Raw genomic sequence first — 21,728 nt, forward strand, 5'->3', positions numbered from 1 at the left:
GGAAAGACTGAAGGCAGGAGAAGAAGGGGACGACAGAGGGTGAGATGGTCGGATGGCATCACTGACTCAATGGACATGAATTTGAGCAAACTCTGGGAGATAGTGAAGGACAGGGAAGCCTGGCGTGCTGCAGTCCATGGGGTTGCAAAGAGTCAGACGTGACTTAGCAACTGGACAACAACAACAAATGTTGTGTAACCACCAAGTTTTACAAGCAGGAGACTTTTCAAAATGTCATTATCCTAACAACCAAACTATGTCAACCAAAGACAGGGGCCTGACCATAATATTAATTAATATTAATGCAATATTAAGTGAAAAGCTAAGTTGCTACACAGTCTATTTTTATATCTAGGAATAAAGAAATAACACATGCCAAGCAAAGACTGCTCCGCCAGCATTGAACTGCCTCGAAGTGGTGGGACTGCGGGAGGTTTTTGTTCTCTTCTTTATGCTTCTCTTTATATCATTAGAGGAATGATTTTATTCAAAATTATCCTAATTGTGGTAAAATACACATAAAATTTACCTTAACCATTTCTAAGTTCACAGTTTGTAGTGTCAAGTACATTTATCTTGTTATACAACAATTTCCAGAACGCTTCTTAGAGGAATGGTGTTTTAAGAGAGAATAATTCTCCAGATGCATCTGATTTTTAAAATTAAAAGCAAAGACAGTACATGGAATGGCTTAATCAGGCCAAACCAAGATCACTGAATAGTCTTACCAATTTGCCAATGAAAACATCACAAACAATGGACTTTTAACTTGGTTTTGAGACACCGTGTGGAGAGGAAAGCATTGGACCAGATGTAGAAATCATATTTGAACCTTACCCTCTGTGGTTCCTCGGAGGGCTTTTTATTGAACTACTTGCTTCAATTTCCCTTTTTCTGAATAAAATATCCTCTGATTTCATCATGCTCAAGATGAGCAGATATTATTCTTACTCCAGACTCAAAACAACACTGGTTTAGAGTTCCATGCTAAGCCTCATGGAAAACAGTGGAGGGACTTCCCTGACAGTCCAGTGGTTAGAACTGTGCTTCCACTGCAGGGGGTTTGGGTTCGATCCCTAGTCGGGAAGCTAAGATCCCACACACCATGCAAGTGGAGCAACCAAAAAAAAAAAAAAGTAGAAAAAATGTTACAACACACACCGCCTTGAAACAGGTTTACTCCAGGCCTGCTGCAGAATTTGGGTGTCATTCATTAACTGGGCAGGCACTCCATTCTCAGAGAGATGCCAAGGAAGGCTTGTGCTAAACCTTTCCACCATTCCAGCAGCCAATTTCTACCGAGTCATTAAGGGCACACTATTAATACTGGTGTTATGGTTTGTGTTACTGTTGTACCAGCGGTACTTTTACCAGCTAAAGTTAATGCTTTTCTAAATACTGTGAGTTAGGGAGAGTCTTGGTTCTGAGCTAAAGGAATTCCCATCTAAATGCAAATCAAGACAAGCCCGTTGAGAATGCATGATTAGGTACAGTAATTTTTCCACCATTGAATGCTCAGCCCTTAAAATGCATTTTTGTACAACTGTGTTGGTGAAGTGCCCCTTATGGGATGAAGCTGTGTTTTCTTCCTGGCACCAGCAGTTACACAGGTAAAGGTGTTCAGATCTTGAGTCCTTTGACTTAATAAATGGTGAATAAAGTGAACAAAGACGATCATTTTTCTAACCTCTCCTTCTCCACCCCAGACTCTATATCCAGGCCCCTGACAACTCTATTTGATGTTCCAAAATAATCAAAGAGAGAGTGACCCAGATGGAACTTGTCCTTCATCCCCACATCTATTTCCCCTTCCTAATTTGATGACATAGCCATCCATCCTTTCATGCCAAAACCTGGAGAGTCACCATAGACCCCTCCTTCCACATGCCATGTATCTCTTAGATTCTTTTATAATTAATCCCTTCCTCCAAATCTTCACTCCTGTGGTCTTAATTCAGTGCTTTGCCATCTCTCACTGAACTCTGGTAGGACTTTCTTGATGAGTCAGCTTGCTTTGTCTTTCTCCCATGAAATCCAACCTCCAGATCATCACTGGAGTCGTCCTTCTATTAAAATGCAAGTCTGACCAACACATTCCTCTGAAAACCACTGCCAGGGTGGCCAATGAGAAGTTTATGATGCTCGGGACTTCCCTGGAGGTCCAGTGGTTGAGACTCTGCTTCCAAGGCAGGGGGTGTGGGTTCGATGCCTGGTCAGAGAACTAAGATCCCACGTGCTGCCAAAAAATAAAATCATAAAAAAGAAAAGTCTACGATGCTCACCTGTGCTGCTTGTGTCAAATTTGATCATTTCTTAACTCAAGGAGGTTAAGGGGAAGAATAAGGGCCCTTCCATCTTGAGGTCACATTATTCCAAATATCCCCAGTTCAGTCCAAAAGCAGATCGCATCATGTTATAGTGATCTGAGGGACAGGGAAACTTGAGCCCTTCAGTCCTAGCTCTACAGGACTGTTTGCTGGTTTGCCATCTTTTCAACCACTCTAATTTCCAGGCCTCTTGTGGGTGGAACTGGTGATTAACCCACCCGCTCTCCCCAGAGGGACACACCCCACGCATCTGGTGGGGGCAAAGCTCTATGGCCTGTCTCTTGCCTTTCTGGAGACCAGCCTCATTCCGCCACTCTGCATGGGATGTATGAGCAACAAACTATGTGGCAGCAAAGGGAACCTCTGGCACAGATTAGTCAGAAGCTGGCTTTTATTTTTCCTGAAAAAAGGCCAGGAAGTAAATATTTTGCAGGCCACCCAGTCTCCACTGCAATTACTCACCTCTGCTGTTGATGACAACAGCTAGAGAATATGCGTAAATGAATAACTGTGGTCACATACTAATAAAACGTTCATGACAAAAACAGGTTTGGCCCATGGGCCAGAGGGTGCCAACCCCTGAGTTAGGGATGCGGGCTAAGATGCTGAGTCAGTGTGTGGAGGGCAAGGCTGAAAACTCTGAGACTTCTTAGTGATAAGACGGTAAGAATGTGGGTTTTGGAACCCGGTTGCCTTGGTTCAGTTCAGTTCAAGTCAAGGCTAGCTCAGGAGCCTTTGGGTCACTTTACCCAGATTATCTTGGTTGATCTTCATTACTATCCTGTGAGGTAAGCCCTATGTTCCTCTAGAACAGAAACATGGGGAGAGAAGCCCTAAAGATTCAGCAACTTGTAACTCCTTTCACCAGCATACGTCCATGCTCAAGACACACCTGTCTTTTAAAAGAAATGCCCTTCTAGATGCCCCTTCCCGTCATAGTCCTTATTCACGACTCCCTTTCACCCTAAACTTCCTGACAAAGAGGTCCACATTCTCTGTCCATCCTCTGTCGTCTCACACCCACTCAGCCACCCTCTGCAAGCTGGCTTCTGCCCCCGGCTTTGCGAAATCGGTGACGGGAGATCCTTTCTTCAGCAGAGATATGTCTAGTCTGTTATTCAGGTGACGTTCCTCGTACCAGCCCACGTGAGGGAAAAAGATGACCGTGATGGACTCTGCCCCTGGGTACAGGTACTTTTTGTAGGTCCCCGTGATAAACTCCAGTGACCATCCCAACATTTTAACCATTGCCTCTGCCAGGTTGAAGGCAGGGTTGCTCCCCCAAGGTGCAACCTAAGGTCGCCGCTGTCTTGATGGCAGATTTAACCACGAGAAGGGTTGGCTCCATCAGCCAACACAGTCTAATAATCCACCACTGGAAATTTACATTTTTTACCCCACACTTGTGTCTCTGGGACCACAACACTGCTGCGTGCATGGTCGTGGGACCTTTGAGTCTTTCGGAGCCAATCTACCATCTGTTAGGTTGTGACCCAAGAGTGAAGACCCCTCGGTGCTTTCACTCAGGGCCCTGATTCTGCAGGACTTCTTTTTGGGAGATTCTCAAGAGCAGGAATTATCTCAGCCATCTTTGAGTGCTCAGTGCCAGGCACATGGTAAGGTCTTAGGATATAACTGGTGAAGGCATGAGTTCCTTCTTGGGCCCCTGGGGAGGTGACACAGCCAGGGCATTTATCAAGCTGTAAAAAAAAAAAAAATGCTGAGGGACTTCCCTGGTGGTCCAGTGGTTAAGAATTCGCCTTGCAATGCAGGAGACGTGGGTTCAATCACTGATCGGGGAACTGGGATCCCACCGCCATGGAGCCACTAAGCCTGAGCACCATGACTCCTGAGCCCACTCGCCACAACTAGAGAGTCCGTGCACCACAAGGAAAGACCCTGCATGATGCAGTGAAGTTTCCATGTGCTGCAACTAAGACCCGAGGCAGATAAATAAATAAACAAATATTTTTTAAAAATGTTGAGGTAAAAAGATCCACCATCTTCTCCTTGGAGCTCAACTACCCTAGCTGTTCAGTTGCTCAGTCGTGTCTGACTCTTTACGACCCCATGGACTGCAGCACACTAGGCTTCTTTGTCCTTCAGTTATCTCCTGCAGTTTGCTCAAACTCATGTCCACTGAGTCGGTGATGCCATCCAACCATCTTGTCCTCTGTCATCCCCTTCTCCTTGCAGCTACCCTGGGGGAGCAGAGTAAATGAGCATCCCGCAGCCTCAGGCCACAGCTCAGGAAATGCACCAAGCTCTCAGCCAACTAAGTCTCTCTTATTCTGGTTCTGCCTTCTTTCTGCTCATCCAGTCATGATTCCAACGGTGCAGGAACCCAGGAGCAACGCCAGTTATGATACCTTTTCCTGACAGCTGGGAGAAGAGATGCTCTCTGCCTGCCTCTTCAACACACAGGCAGCACTTGTCCAAGCTCCAGCTCTCATGATAACCAGCCCCATCGTGAATCACGTCTCTCTGCAGCTCCTACTCCTTGACCCAGTGTGAATTTTTTCAAACTATTTTTAAATTATCTAATCTGTTGTGAGTAACAGATGATGAAACCGTTAGTTTACCATTCCTGGGCAGACAGTCTTAACGTCAAGACCTTATTAGGTTATAACTTGCTATTTTACATGGCAGACAGAAATATAAAACAAAGTAGTTGATAGAAAATCTTGACTCCTTGATGCCAAGTGATCTGAAATAGTTTCAGATGTTTAAAGGGCTGTCTATTTTTAAAAAGGGGCTAATTATTCCAAATAGCAATCTTGAAAACTGGTTAGCAGTTTCTTTCCAAATAGCCATACTAGAAAAACAAGGGACCTTGGTGAGTAATTTGTGGGGAGATGACCAGTTTTTTAAAAGAACCCAAAGTCCCTGAGTTTATTATCTTTTCTGAATCTACTGAGTTGTTTCCTTCCCACAAACATGATCAAATAAGTATTAGTTATCTTTCGATATGTAACAAATGTAAAACAACAATAATATTTTAATATCTGTTATGGACTGAATTGTTTCCCCCTGCTCCCCAAATTCATATGTTGAACCCCTAACCCTCAACGGGCTTTTATTTGGAGATAGGACTTTTAAAGAATTAAGGTCAAATGATGTTGTAAGGGTGGGCCCCTGATCCAATAGGACTGGGGTTTCTGTAAGAAGGAAGAGACATCAGGGATGTGTGTGTATGCAGGAGTGGCCTGGTGAGGACCCAGCGAGACAGCAGTCATCTGTATCCAAGGAGTGAGCCGTCAGGAGAAACCAAACCTGCCCTGAACTTGGACTTCCATCCTCCTGAACCGGAGAAATAAATTTCTGTAGTTTAAGTCACCCAGTTGGTGATATTTTGCTACGGCAGCCCTAGCAGACTGATACGTGATGTCTGATGGTTTCTGCAGGTCAGGAGTTCAAGAGCAGCTCAGTTGGGTGGTCCTGGTGCAGGTACGGGCTGGGGCTGTGGTCTCATCTGAAGGCCTGGCCGGGGCTGGACTATCCACTTCCATGGTGGCTCACTCCTATTGCTGGGATATTGGTGATGGTTATTAGCTGGAGGCTTTAGTCCCTTTTCCTCTGGGCCTAAGGAAACCTCTTTCATTCAGTCCCAACCAGTCATCCTGAACCCTTTTCTTCAGTTTAGTTACATACTAACTATATCATAAGGAGAGATATGTTGCTGTTGCTGCTGCTGCTGCTGCTAAGTCGTCTCAGTCGTGTCCGACTCTGTGCAACCCCATAGAGGGCAGTCCACCAGGCTCCCCCGTCCCTGGGATTTTCCAGGCAAGAGTACTGGAGTGGGGTGCCATTGCCTTCTCCGAAGGAGAGATATGACAGCGCTTATTTTCATCTATCAGAATTTTGGTATCATAAACTGGAAAACTAGGGACTTCCCAGGTGGTGCAATGGATAGGAATTCACCTGCCAGGGCAGGGGACGTGGGCTTGATCCCTGGTCCAGGAAGATTCTGCACGCCATGCAACAGCGGAGCCTGTGGGCCACAGTTAGAGAGCCTGTGCTCTGCAACAGGGGAGACCATTGCAGCGAGAAGCCTGCGCCACAATGAAGAGCAGTCCCTGCTCGCTGCAGGAAGGCGGCCTGTGCCCAGCAATGAACACCCAGCACAACCACTAATAAATAAAATTATGTAAGAAATATACAAATAAATTGGAAAAATAGAGAATAAGTCCACATACTAGAGGCTGTGATGCACAGTTGAGGGTTAGGAGTGCTGAGCCTTCACGTGGTGGGAAACCCAGTGTAACTTACTGTCAGCGCTCACTATACACGGATCCTCCGTATCTGTTGTCATGCATCCAAGGATTCAACCAACCTCGGGTCAGGCAGTACTGCAGGATTTACTATCAGCAACAATCTGCATCCAGTGGATCCGTGCAGTTCAAACCTGTGTTACTCAAGGGTCAACTCTACCACCGGAGAAGGCAATGGCACCCCACTCCAGTACTCTTGCCTGGAGAATCCCATGGATGGAGGACTCTGGTGGGCTGAAGTCTATGGGGTCCCTAAGGGTCGGACATGACTGAGCGACTTCACTTTCACTTTTCACTTTCATGCATTGGAGAAGGAAATGGCAACCCACTCCAGTGTTCTTGCCTGGAGAATCCCAGGGACAGGGGAGCCTGGTGGGCTGCAGTCTATGGGGTCGCACGGAGTCAGACACGACTGAAGCGACTTGGCAGCAGCAGCAGCAACTCTACCACTCTGGCCCCCTTGCAACAGTGAAGGATTTTCCCCAGGATGCTGGGAACCTGCCAACGGGCGACCCTCAACTCTCAGCAAGGACAGCCCTTGGCTGGAGAGGGCTGCCTTGCCTGGTCGAGCCTCTTCCAGGACAGCTGCCATCTAACGACTGGTGATGAGGGTGTAAAGGCTGGCTCCTTCGTCCAACGTGGGGTCACTGGGAGGTGCTCCCCGAGGTCTGGGGAGGACTGTGTTGAGACGGCACCGCACCGTAGCTTCTCTCTCTGCCCATCCCTCCTCCCTCCTTCCTCCCACAGGTGTCGATCCTAAGAGGACGGCCCGATAAACATCCTGCACAGGAATCTCTACCGTAGAGTCTCTATTTCTCCAGGAACACAAACTGCAGCAGTCTGCTTAACAGGAAGTTACTCTCATCGAGGTACAGTATCTAAATTAGACTCCTTAAATATAGATACATGAGCCTCTAGACTCAAGCATGTCACGTGTTCACCTGCAGACCCAGTTGCTGGAATCAAGGGATAAGAAAGAAGGTAGATTTCAGAACTGGCCCACACCCTGTGTCCAAGCCCCTGCCATGCGATGGTCACTTCTGATGTGTTCTGTCAGCCAAAAGAATCCACAGGCCCAGACCCAACGGGAGAGCACATAGGTTCTACCCCAGGGTGGGAGGAGCTACAGAGCCCCAATTCTGAGTCCAGCCTCAAGAAGCCTTGGATAGACCTCCCTGTCGTGGGGAGCCCTCTCATGACCGTGATGGGGCTCATGACCCGACTGCAGGAAGAGACCGCATGGAACAGACACAAGCTGTTCTGGCCGAGGCCACTCTGGTCCAGCCAGTCCCCAAGTGACCTGCTAAGTGACCACAGATGGGTGAGTAAGCACAGTCAGGGCCAGAAGAATGCCCGGCCCAAATTGCTGGCCCACAGGATGGTGAGCTAAATAAATGGCTGTTGTCTTAAGTGTGGGGGAGGTTTGTTATGCAGCAGTGGGAAGACTGATGCAGGACCCAACCTTGCTGGCCATGGGAATCGAGCAGGCGGGAGAGGAGGCATCAGAGACTCCAGGCTGCGGCAGGTGTCCTGGGGTCCTTGTCACTGGTGGGCTGGGACTCCGGGCTGCGGCAGGGGGCTGCTGCTAATGGCCCAAACCTGTAACCTCCTTACAGGACTGCCCTGTAAGCACCATCCCAGCTGGCAGGTGCATTTTCCTCACCCAGGGCATCCCAGAGCTGATGGCAACCATTTCATATAAAGATAATAAGAGCCCAGGGACTTCCCTGGTGGTCCAGTGGCTAAGACTCCACACTCTCCGTGCAAAGGGCCTGGGTTCAATCCCTGGTCAGGGAACTAGGCCCCATATGCTGCAACTTAAGATCCTATGTTCCACAACTAAGACCTGGAGCAGCCAAATAAATAAAAATAAATATAAAAAAAAGATATAAAAGCTCAGCTTCCTCGCCCTGAGGCAGAGCACCTCCTGGGGCAGTTTATACGGCAGAGCTCCCCTGTTGAACAGCTGAGGCTCAACCTCATCTGAAGCCACACCCTTGCTTTGCTCCTTCCTTTCCCGGCTCCTTAGATTTTTCTTCTGAGAGCTCTCTGTAATGAATAAACACGCTTGCACCTGAAGCCCCATCTCGGGCTCTGCTTCTAGGGACTCTGATTCAAGACACAAGTCAGGAGTGAAATTCCAAAGAAGAAAACAGGGGGTGCATGGAGTGACTGTAGAAAGGAAATTGGATAAGTACTGATCACTGTAACACCTGCACATAAAATTTTCAACCCCCTAAAAGACGTTTCTTCCTTTGCTGGATGATTTAGTCGCTAAGTTGTGTTCGACTCTTTGTGACCTCATGGACTGTGGACCACCAGGCTCCTCTGTCTATGGGATTTTCCAGGCAAGAATACTGGAGTGGGTTGCCATGCCCTCCTCCAGGGGATCTTCCAGGCCCAGGGATCGAACCTATGCTTCCTGCACCAGCAGCTGGGTTCCTTACCACTAAGCCACCAGGGATTCCCGAGTCTTCCTTCGGTTCAAGACAAATACCCCCATCACGTGCTCCCACCTCCTAAGAAAATTCACCTGTTTCCTTTACAAGCACAGATGGCATGCTTGCTTTTCCCTTCTTTTTTTTTTTGCCATGCTTTGGTGTGTGACATCTTAGTTCCCTGACCAGGAATCGAACACATACCTCCTGCACTGGAAGTCTTAACCACTGGACCACCAGGGAAGTCCCTCCTTCTATCTTTAACTGCTCGCTTCCTACTAACTCTTTCCCTGTTGGTGTTTAAATCTATTCCCCTTTATGGGAACAAACCATCACCTTCATTCTTCCAGCTGCAGCCCCATCTCCTCCCCTTCAAAGCCAGGATCCTGGAAAGAGTTTTCTACACTAAGGCCTCCACGTCTTCAGCTCTTCATCGTTCACCCACATCACATGGCTTCTGCTCCTGACCTTGCCATTGGAAGTACTCCTGCCAAGGTTACAGATGACCTCAGTCCTTACATCCCACGGCCAGGAACGTCACTGACCGTGCCCTCCAAATGTGTGATACGCCACAAAACACAGTCCTTGTGCTTCCATGATGCTGCATTTGCCTGGTTTTCTGCCTGTTTTCTAGATAATTCGGAATCCTTTCCTTTGTCCTTCAAATACCCACGTTTTTCTGGCTCTCTTCTCACCTACGATACATCCCTCTGGATTATTTCATCTACTATCATGGTAAGGGTTACCATTTACATTCTGATGATTAAAAAAATCTTAATTTCCAGGGGAGTTCCCTGGTTGCCTAAAGCTTAGGGCTTTCACTGCTAGGGCCTAGGTTCAATCCTCAGTCGGGGAACTGAGATCTTGCAAGCTGTGTGGTACAGCCAACAAATAAATAAAAACAAATAAGCAAAAATCTTAATTTCTAGCTCCAGATTCAATATCCAATGGCACTTTGGACACCTGCATTTAATTATCCCCTGGGCACCTTGTTGTACCACCACCAGCTAACACACATGTGTGTGTACTTATACACACGTACACACCTGCACACAGCCTGCCTCTTCCTCTGTTCCCTATCCCAGAAAATGCAACCACCATCCATCCAGTTTCCCAAGGCAAAATCTTTGCAGTCATCCTTGACTCTTCTCTTTTGTCCCCTCAACTAATCAGTCGCTGCATACCAAATCCATTTCAACCTAACCTCTTAAATAGCTCTTTACATTTTAACACCAGTCCCCTCCCCTTCTTTCCACTGTCAGCTGCTACCAGGCCCAGATCATTTCACATGGCATCTCATCTGAACTGCTATACCCACATCCGGTCTCATTTCCACACCCAACCACGGGGATCATCCTAAGATGCAGAGTTGATTGTTGCTCTCTGCTGCTGAAAAAAGTTTCCACTTCCTTCCTCCGGGATTGGCTTTTCCACTCCCCAAGACAGGACTAGGAATTTTCTCCCATGCACAGTTTTATCAAATTCTCTTGTAACTATTTACCTGTCTATATTTAACTTATATGCAGAGTACATCATGAGAAACACTGGACTGGAAGAAACATAAGCTGGAATCAAGATTGCCGGGAGAAATATCAATAACCTCAGATATGCAGATGACACCACCCTTATGGCAGAAAGTGAAGAGGAACTAAAAAGCCTCTTGATGAAAGTGAAAGTGGAGAGTGAAAAAGTTGGCTTAAAGCTCAACATTCAGAAAATGAAGATCATGGCATCCGGTCCCATCACTTCATGGGAAATAGATGGGGAAACAGTGGAAACAGTGTCAGACTTTATTTTTGGGGGCTCCAAAATCAGTGCAGATGGTGACTGCAGCCATGAAATTAAAAGACGCTTATTCCTTGGAAGGAAGGTTATGACCAACCTAGATAGCATATTCAAAAGCAGATACATTACTTTGCCAACAAAAGTCCATCTAGTCAAGGCTATGGTTTTTCCTGTGGTCATGTATGGATGTGAGAGTTGGACTGTGAAGAAGGCTGAGCACCAAAGAATTGATGCTTCTGAACTGTGGTGTTGGAGAAGACTCTTGAGAGTCCCTTGGACTGCAAGGAGATCCAACCAGTCCATTCTGAAGGAGATCAGCCCTGGGATTTCTTTGGAAGGACTGATGCTAAAGCTGAAACTCCAGTACTTTGGCCACCTGATGCGAAGAGTTGACTCATTGGAAAAGACTCTGATGCTGGGAGGGATTGGGGCAGGAGGAGAAGGGGACGACAGAGGATGAGATGGCTGGATGGCATCACTGACTCGATGGACATGAGTCTGAGTGAACTCCGGGAGTTGGTGATGGACAGGGAGGCCTGGCGTGCTGCGATTCATGGGGTCGAAAAGAGTCGGACATGACTGAGCGACTGAACTGAACTGAACCCCCCTCCCCAAGTTGGGCTTCCCAGGTGGCTCAGTGGTAAAGAATTTACTTGCAGTGAAGGAGGCACGAGTTTGATCCCTGGGTCAAGAAGATCCCCTGGAGAAGGAATGGGCAACCCGCTCCAGTATTCCTGCCTGGGAAATCCCATGGACAGAGGAGCCTGGCGGGTTACAGTCCATGGGGTCACAAAAAGTTGGACATGATGGAGAGACTAAACAACACTACCACCTCAGATAGATAAAAGCTCCTTCCTTTTGTTCAGTGAAAGTGAAAGTCACTGAATCATGTCCAACTCTTTGTGACCCCATGGACTGCAGCCTACCAGGCTCCTCAGTCCATGGAATTCTCCAGGCCAGAATAGTGGAGTGGATACCCGTCCCCTTCTCCAGGGGATCTTCCCAACCCAGGGATCGAACCCAGGTCTCTTGCATTGCAGGCAGATTCTGTACCAGCTGAGCCACCAGGGAAGCCCAAGAATACTGGAGTGGGTAGCCTATCCCTTCTCCAGGGCATCTTCCCAACTCAGGGATAGAACCCAGGTCTCCTGTATTGCAGGCAGATGCTTTACCAGCTGAGCTACCAGGGAAAACCTTTGTTCAGTGAGTGCTGAGCTATTTATCAAACCCCTCCCAAGCATAAAGTGCTGCTAATAGATGAAGAGAATACCATCTCTGCCTCATGAGAGCCACTCACACACTTGTCAACCCATCAACCTTCCCGAGCCCAGTGTCTGTCACCCAACAGTTGCTTAATAAATATTTGCTGAGTAAATAAACGATAAAATGAGTACTTCTACAAAGACGAATTCATTGCCCTCATCCCCTTTCTAATTTTAGAATAAAATTCATGGGAACAAAGTTTATAAAAGTGATCTTCATGGTCGATGTTTACAGTAAGTGTCTTTTTATTCCAAAAGGCAGAGATAAATTATATCTAAATACTTTCAAGCAGATAGAAGCCTTTAAGCAACTCACATTCCTCTATAAAGATTTTGCCGGTAACCAAATGCATGAAATCAGCCAAGCTCTTAAGGAATTTAGCACATGAGGACATTCAACATAATCCAATTATAAAGAAACACTTAGATGAACCCGAATCCATCACCAGCCCTCCTGCCAAAGGCTGCTGAAAGCAGAGACCAGGGCCAAACACAGCTGCAGGGGTTGTGACCAGTATGCTTGAAGGAGCCCCTGGAGGCCTTGTGTGATAAAACTTAAACATGATTAAGGCTCCTGTTTAATGTTCATAGCCAGTGGAACACTGTCATCCAATCTGAAACATATCATTTCAAAACATAAGTGGGGAATCTCGGGTGATCACCCTGAATTTCTGAAGCTCAAACTTTATAAACATTGTACTGTTGACTGGATCTTTTCTTTTTTTTTAAATGTGGTAAAATATACCTACGGGGCTTCCCTTGTAGCTCAGTCGGTAAAGAATCTGCCTGCATTGCAGGAGACCCTGGTTTGATTCCTGGGTCAGGAAGATCCGCTGGAGAAGGGAAAGGCTACCCACTCCAGGATTCTGGCCAGGAGAATCCCATGGACTGTATAGTCCATGGGGTCTAAAAGAGTCAGATATGACTGAGCGACTTTCACTAGGCTCCTCTGTCCATGGGATTTCCCAGGCATGAATACTGGGGTGGGTAGCCATTCCCTTCTCCAGGGGATCTACCCAACCCAGGCATTGAACCCGGGTCTCCTGCGTTGCAGACATATTCTTTGCCATCTGAGCCACCTCGGAAGCCCTACTACTTCTTTGTACATTCATTCTATTGATTTCTGAGAGTTTGATATTGAAACTGCAACTAAACATCTTCATTTATCTACTTAACAAACAACTGTAATATATTGTGAAATACATGTAACTTTGTTATGTATTTACCAAGTTTTCTGTAAATGTGTTATCATATTTCATAATTTAAAAAATAAAAAAGAAAGGTTAAAAAAAAAAAAGAATATCACTGTCTACTCACAATCAGGGGTCGGGGAAGGGGTACTGAAAGCAGATTTAAAACGTCCTCTGAATGCTCTCTCATTTAAGGTGGGAAAGGCTGTGGGCTCGGTCTGCACACAGAACTTATGAAATCGTGGAAAAACCCCGTGTCTGCGTCTGCACCATCACTTCAAATGATCTAAAGCCCAAATAACCACATCCGATTCAAATCAGTGTCTCTTTTCCCATTGGGCTGACCTGTCCGTCATCCCGGGTCCGGGAGAAGAAGCCGATGCTTTGAACAGACTTCCTCCATCCTGGCTTCTCTGCCGGTCACTCCCTTCTCGGCTCCCATCTCCTGTCCCCTGCTGGCTCCCTCTCAGGTCTCTGGGCCCACCAGCCTCTCGGCAGGCTGGGCACAGGGTGGAGGGCAGGAAGCCACGGAGATGCCAGGCTTCCTATCCCTCTGCCTCCAACAGCCGCTCAGGCCAGTGGCTGCTCCTCCTCTGCGGCCCCAGCTCCTTCCTGCCAGGCAGACACACTGGTCCCACCCCCCACCTGATGGGGTTTCCTCGCATCCCTCCAGCCCAAGGGAAGTAGCAGCTCCCTGCTTTTGATAACCTTCAGTTACCTCATGATCCCTTTTTTTGGACACATTTGTTCTAGTATCTCTATGACCAAGTCTCTGAGCTAAATGCCTGGGACAGCAGAAACCTCAAGATCTCTTCTCATTCACACCCAGGAACATGGATGACCTTCCTCCTGCGCCCTGAGTGCTAAGGGGCCTCCTGGTCTTCCTGTTTCCAATCTCCACCAGGAACCCCCAGACAGTGCCACCCTGCCCCACCGCCAGAAGGCCCTATCTCACCTCTCCTGCCGATTTGAGCCCTACAGTCACCCAAGTCTTCCTTCCTTACCCTCATCAGACACCAGTATTTTCCCCTTCCCACCCCCCTGCAGCGTGGACTATTTGTTTCCCGCCTGATCCCCACCCAACCTACTTTCCGCTTTGATTTAACTGCTTTATCTGAGTGTTATTCTGTTCCCAGTAAGACCGTAAGCCCCAGAGGGCAGAGACAATACCTTACATTTTATCCCTCAGCACTTAAAACAATACTCTTCTAAGCTTACATCTAATAAAGTAATCACCGGACAAACAAGGAGAAGACTCGTGGTAGGTTCTCCGCCAGACTAACACATCTTCTTTCTTCCCAAAGGCAGCAAGCGTTATGGTTAGATGGTGTCCCCCAAGAAGCTTTGTGAGGTCCTGACCACTAACACCCATGAATGCCACCTTGTTTGGAAATCGGCTCTTTGCAGAGATAATTAAGTTATAAAGAGATTATAAATCGTCCTGGGATTTCCCCGGTGGTCCAGTGGCTAAGAGTCTGTGCTCCCCATGTTGGGGGGCTGGGTTCAATTTCTGGTCAGGAAACTAGATTCTATATGCTGCAACTAAGACTCGGGGCAGCCAAATAAATAACTATTTTTTTAAAAAGTCAGGCTTCTTTGGTCATCCAGCAGTTAAGAACCTGCCTGCCGATGCAGAGGACACGGGTTCAATCCCTGGTCCAGGAAGACCCCACATGCCTCGGGGCAACTAAAGCCCGTGCACTGCAGCTACAGAGCCCACGCTCTAGAGATCGCACTCCACAGCAAGAGAAGCCACCGCAGTGAGAAGCCTACAGAGCGCAACGAAGCGCAGCCTCTTCTCACGGCAACGAGAGAGAGCCCACGTGCAGCCACAAAGACCCAGCACACCCAAGAATAAATAAATCTTAAAAAAAAAAAAAATCCAGGGACTTCCCTGGAGGTTCAGCGGTTCAGTGGCTAAGACTCCACTCCCAACGCAGGCCGCCTGGGCTCAATCCCTGGTCAGGGAACTAGACCCCACATCCCGCAACTAAGACCTGGTGTAGCCAAGGATATACCTATCTATGTATAAAGCGGTCATACTGAGTTAGCATTAGTTGTTCAGTTGTATCTGACTCTTTGGGCTACGGACTGTAGCCCACCAGGCTCCTCTGTCCATGGGGTTCTCCAGGCAAGAATACTGGAGTGAGTTGGCATTCCTGTCTCTGGGGGACCTTCCCAACCCAGGAATCAAACCCAAGTCTCCTGCAGTGCAGGCAGATTCTTTACTGTCTGAGCCACCAAGTTGGATCCTAATCCAATATGAATGATGTTCTTATAAGAGGAAAATCTGGACACAAACAGAGCCCGAGGAAACACAGCAAGTGAAGATGCAAGCATAGACTGGAAGAAAGCTGCCACAAACCAAGAAAACTCTGGGGCTCCTGGAAGCTGGGCAGACAAGGAAGGCTCTGCCCCGCCCTGCCGCCCCGAGACTTCCGTGGGCACACGGTCTTGCCAAAACCTTGATCTCAGGCTTCCAGCCTCCAGAACATGAGATGATGGCTTCCTGTTGTTTCAAGCCCCCCAGTTTGTGCCCCTTTGTTACAGCAGCTGCTGGAAACTAATACCACACTGCCTAGACTAGTTACATCCATATGCAAAGACTTCAGTGATGTGGTTTTTACATCCTTGTTGGGCACAGGAGTGATAGTGCACGTCTGTGGTCCCAACACAAAGTAGGAGGCGGCGATGCTGGTCCCCACGCTCAGGCCCATGGTGTTAAAATGCAGAGTGTTTAAGGGCTGGCGTTAAGCCATCCTCCTCCATTCATATCCACTAGTTCTGAGCCTCTGAAGGATGCAGACACCCGTTTCACTAACCCAGTCTGCTTGGAAAGGCTCATCTTTCCAAGACCGCTTCCCAAGTCAAATGATGTCAGACTCTAAATCTTAAAAAGCTAGAATAAAATTTTTATTAAAAAAAAAAAAATATTTTTTTGCTTTGCCTATGACTTTTTACTTTAGTATCCCAATCACAACAAATTCAAATAAAGCTTTCAATAACTGATTTTTAAAAAGAAGCTAAGAGAGCAAAAAAGTTTTCCTGGCCATGTTCCAGAAGCTACTGTCCATTTGATGTCCACTTGCCTACTGTGATCTTATGAGAGTCCCTTGGACTGCAAGGAGATCAAACCAGTCCATCCTAAAGGAAATCAACCCTGAACGTTCATTGGAAAGACTGATGCTGAAGCTGAAGCTCCAACACCTTGGTTACCTGATGCAAAGAGCTGACTCACTGGAAAAGACCCTGATGCTGAGAAAGACTGAAGGCAGAAGGAGAAGGGGATGACAGAGGATGAGATGGATGGATGGCATCAATGACTCAGTGGACAAGTCTGAGCAAGCTCCGGGAGATGGTGAAGGACAGGGAAACCTGGTGTGCTACCGCCCATGGGGTCACAAAGAGTCAAACATGGCTTAGCAACTGAACAACATCAACAATTGTGCTCTCACCACTTTTTTTTCTTAGTCTGTGATTTATGATAAAATACACCCAAGATGTCAGCAGTGCCCAGCCTTAGCTTCAGCTATATCCAGACTCTGCCCTCCCTCCCACGCCCGGCGGCCTGGCCCCCAGGAGGAGGCCCAGACTTACAGATTTGGAGGGAGAAGGATGTGTCGGTGATGCTGATGGAGGCCTGGCTGCACTCTGGAAGGAGGATGGGCTGAACCTCTGGCCTGTGTCCGGAGGCGAAGAGGAGGCATAGATGCGATTTTCCAGTCGCTCAGGCTCTTGCTTGTAGGACTCGAGAGGGAACGTGTGCTGCTTGGCCACTTGGGTGGGTGTTGACGGAGAGGAAGAGAGGCCTGGGGTAGAGGAGGAACCACAAAGGGTGTGAGCGATTTGCTGACATGGAGAAAAGGGCTCCCAGCTGCAAGTGCTGAGAGTCTCACATGGCAAGAATCTAAATGATTCAATTCTGAATGTTGGGGACAAGCTTGCGTAAACTACTTCTAATCCCTTGGAATTGGTTGTGTCTAGAAATCCCTGCCCCACCCAACCTGAGTTGTGGGCAGAGTCCCCCTTGCTGTGACAGGGACAGTTCAGAAGTTGTCGGGTGATAAGACTTATACACACTTGTCAGATGTGATTTTCATATTTAGTCCAAGACTATTGGATCTCCCCTCCCTCCCCTACAAAGCATGGTGTCGAGAATGTGGAGTGGATCCCGTAGTCCTTGGGATAAGACATAAGGAAGTTCATATTCAGCAGAGATGAAGGTCAGAAGTCACGTAACTACACCAAGGACCAGACCAGACACGCTGTTACTGTCAAAATGTGTGATGTGAAAGCTGCCACTGTGGGTGTGCAAGAGCTAGAATCACTGTGAAGATGATCGCTGGGGTGGCTTTGGGAAGGAAGGGCCTTGTGGAGTGAAGACTTGGATAGGACTGGAACCAGGAAGCAGTGGGTGGGATGCGGGGGACAAAGAACTGGCAGGAGACCCGGACATGAATCTGCCCAGAGTGAGAGGCTGCACACGTCCACAGGCTTTGTGCAATCCTGGAGGCCTGTCTCAGGCAGGCGATTGTCACTCACACCTGCCTGATTATGCTGTAAGATCGTGGTTATGGCTGAATGGAGTCCCCCAAACAGATAAGTTAAAGTCCGAACCCCCAGTACCTATGAATGTGACCTTATTTGGAAATAGATCTTTGCAGACAGAATCGAGCTGAGATTATACTGAAACAGGCTGGACTCTTAACTGCATGTGCAGTATCCTTATAAGGGGAGAAGACACAGATACACACAGAGGAGAAGGCCACATAATGACGGAGGCAGACACTGGGGTGATGTCTCCATGAGCCAAGGAATGCCAAGCGCTGCTGGCAACCATCAGAAGCCAGCAGACTGGAGGCGGTTGGTCAAAAGGTCCAAATTTCCAATGATCAGATAACTAACCGCCGGGGATGCAATGTACAAAATGATGATGTAGTTAACACTCCTGTATGACACGCAGGAAAGTTAAGACGACTCCTAAGAGCTCTCTCCTCACAAGGAGAAAGTCCTTCTTTTTCATTTCTTTTTCTTGTTTCCGTAGAGATGAGGGGTGTTAGCTCACCCACTGTGATCATCCTTTCACAATATAAGCAATTCAAAGTACCATGCTGTATGCCTTAAACATATACAGTGACGCACATCAATTATTTCTCAGTAATACTGGAAAAAGGAAAAAGGAAGTGAGAGGCGGCAAGGTGGGAGGCTATTCAGAGTCTCAGAGAGGGTGTGGTCCTGCTGACACCTTGGTTCAGACTTCCAGCCTGTGGAATTACGAGTGAATAAACCCCTGTGGATTTACGCTGCCTAGTTTGGGCTACTTTGTTATGGAAGCTCTAGGAAACAATACAGTAATGCTGCCTGATATTGATTTGTTTCCAAGACAGGCGGACTCTGGATTTGGGTCTGGTCTCTCACATTTATAGGTAACTGAATACAATTTCTAAATTATTTAAAAATACAATAGGCATGCAGGCCAAAGACGTCAGTAAACACGGTCCCAGGGCCACCCTCTTGCTCCCTTTGACCTTGACAAAGACTGATCATCCTACAAGCCAAGAGCCTACCCTGGCTTGTGCCTACCTGCTCTACCCCGTCCAGACTCCTCTGCTCGGCAGCCCTGTGCACCTGTGTTCCTTCTTCTGCTTCCATCCTCACCCCCAGACCACCTCCCGATTCATTCCATCCCCCGCTCCTGACTCTGTGGCCCTATGAGCCTCAGCCCATCTCATCTGTACCAGGCCTACCAGTGAACAACAGGCTGCTTCACGCCAAACCAAACCAGATGAAAACAGGCAAGTTTCTCATGCGTGCTCAGTTGCCCAGTCATGTCCAACTCTTTGTGACCCCATGGACTGCAGTCTGCCAGGCTCCTCTGTCCATAGGATTCTCCAGACAAGAATGGGAGAGTAGATTGCCATTTCCTCCTCCAGGGGATCTTCCCAACCCAGGGATTGAATCGTGTCTCCTGCCCTGGCAGGCGGGCCACCTGGGAAGCATGCATACGTTTCTCCTCCCTGCCCCAATTCATCATCCACCCAGCGCTGACCCGGACAGGGGGTAGGTGCATGGTCAGTGTCCCCCCCCAACAGGCAGGGAGACAGAAGGGGGCAGAGCCAAGGCTCAAGCTGGGCTGGAACCTTCCCTCCCATACTTCCTAGATGGGAGCACTGGGAGTAACCAGGTCTTTTTCCAGGGACCCCGTGATCCCAGGAACCACCACACCAAGCAGAGATCTCAGCCCCCAGGGTGACCAGGGAGGAGCTCCAGGGAAAGGAGGAGGTAGACTGCTGTCCCCGTGCCCCTGAAGGTCTCCAGGCTTATGACGTGAAAAGCCCCTAGGAGCAAGACCCCAAGCTCTTTTGAAAAAAGGTTCACACCAAAGGTTTTAGAAGCAAGGCCCACTTGGAGGAGGGGTTGGGGGAGTGGGGAAGGGAGGGTGGAGAGTGAGGACCCTGAGGAGGGAGAGATTTGAGTCCAGCAGCTCTGCAGGGCAGACAGGGCAGGAGGGGGCCGACTGTGGGTGATACCCACAGTCCGGCAGGAGTGAGGCTGGGTCCAGGTGGACCGACCGGGAGAAGGAAGCCCCTGTGCTGTCCTGTGTGTGGACGCCCTGGGGCCCCAGGGGTGGTGGCGTGTCCTTCACTGGCTGCAGCGATGGCCGAACAGTGGTCGGGAACAGACCGACTCCCAGGGCCACGGTGGTCCAGTGAGAAGTGTCATGGTCCCTGCTCCCCACTCTGGCCCGGGCCCCTGGATGCAAGGACCTTCCTGTGTCTCTCTGGGGTGTTCCCTGCACTCTGGGGTGTGTGCTGGAGACCTGATGGGGTTTCTCCATGGAAAGGATGGAGGGCCGGGCTGCTCCGTCCAGGCTCCCCCAACGCCCCCCACTTCTCCTTCTCTGCACGAGATGCTGTCCCGCTTAGACTGGACTGGGCTTATCCAGTCCTCAGGATAAGCCCCCCTCCTCTGCTGCAGGGGGACTTTCAGAGCTGGTGGAACTCCTGGCTAGTTCTTTGAAAGAGCGTGTTCCCTTCTCAAGTGTAAGGTATTAGAAAGCACTCCTTAAAGCCTAGATGGCGGCTTCTGTGTCCCTTGGGGCTTGTCCCATGAGCACGGGGACAAGTGTGACTGGGTCCCCATGGAGGACAAGAGGGATGTTCAGAGGACGCGCCCTCGACACAGCTGTGTGGAGCCGCCCGCACTGAGGAGGAGATGGCGGACTTGCCATCCGGAGGTGGAAACGGGGGAACTGAAGGGAACTCCATGGCCCTCAAGAAAGCTCCTCTCATGGAGCTCTTTCTAATGTCGAGAGGTTAGTCCACCTTCCACCTGGCTTTCCTGCGGGCTCTCCTCCCTTCCCAGAGGAGTTGAGTCCTATGGGGGATACAGGATGATACCTGGACTTCAGAGCCGGGAGGGGGACCTGCGGGGGACGGGACAGGTGACATGATGTGTGGGTTAGGAACGTGTGTAGCTTAGGACACAGGGCAAGAACTCTGCTAGAACCCAAAACATGCCCCTTCTCTGCACTGCAGCCTGACACACCTCTCAGGGTAGAGTCTTACGATACCATCTTACCAGTCACAAAGTGCTGGGGTACACTCTTGCTTCCTTTGCCCCCCATCCCCAAGAGACAGGGGGCGGGTTTACGACCCTACTTCCCAGGTGAAGAGACTGGGGACTACAGAAATCACTCACTGGTGTGAGCGGATGGCAGAGGTCCCATTTTGCCACAATGACACTGGGAAATCACCCAGAGAAAGAACACAAAGACTTAGAATCACACTTTGGGTGCGTGAATCACCCTTCCAGAAAGTGGGGTTTCAGAGGCTAAGAGGAGGGGGAGCTTGGGAAGCTTGAGTGCCTGGAGGGAAGGTGGGGTTACTGTCGGAGGGGAGTGGGGCAGCCTTGTGGGGTGGGGATGGGCGTCTTCAAAGAGGGTTTCTCTTCCATGCCAGCCAGAAAGAGCAGAGAGAATTTCAACAGAGAGGGGTCTTCTGATCACATTTATGCCCCTTTCCTTGGTGGCTCGGACGGAAGAGGATCCGCCTATAATGCAGGAGACCTGGTTGCCATCCCTGGGTTGGGAAGATCCCCTGGAGGAGGAAATGGCAACCCACTCCAGTATTCTTGCCTGGAGAATTCCACAGACAGAGGAGCCTGGCAGACTACAGTCCATGGGGTCACAAAGAGTTGGACACAACTGAGCACTTAACACTTGCACTCACTTTCACCAGTGAGGGGAAAACTGCCTAATGGAAGGAAGAGGGGAGTGGGTAAGAATGATATTCCTAACATTTTTTCCCCTTTTTTGAATATTGGCATCACCATTCATAGAGAGGAAAATGGGGCGATGCTGACAAAATCCTCCATTACCATCAAACAGACCGATTTATTTTCTTAATCGTAAGATAAACTGCCAAGCTCAGGCTCCCAGGAGAAGCCGGTGTCT

General features: G+C 48.7%; 1 protein-coding gene across 6 annotated transcripts in view; it reads right to left on the minus strand.

Moving 5' to 3' along the window:
* The window catches only part of PRKAG2 (protein kinase AMP-activated non-catalytic subunit gamma 2), a 309,902-nt gene that overhangs the window by 94,890 nt on the left and 193,284 nt on the right, over window positions 1–21,728 (minus strand). For all 6 annotated transcript variants that reach the window (XM_044947101.2, XM_025291866.3, XM_025291867.3 and 3 more), the window contains one exon: window positions 16,871–17,082. In XM_044947101.2, the coding sequence (XP_044803036.1) occupies window positions 16,871–17,082 (212 nt within the window). The remainder of the gene's footprint in view (window positions 1–16,870; window positions 17,083–21,728) is intronic.

The sequence above is a fragment of the Bubalus bubalis genome, chromosome 8, assembly GCF_019923935.1.
Source record: "Bubalus bubalis isolate 160015118507 breed Murrah chromosome 8, NDDB_SH_1, whole genome shotgun sequence".
In the NCBI taxonomy this organism is placed as follows: Eukaryota; Metazoa; Chordata; class Mammalia; order Artiodactyla; family Bovidae; genus Bubalus; species Bubalus bubalis.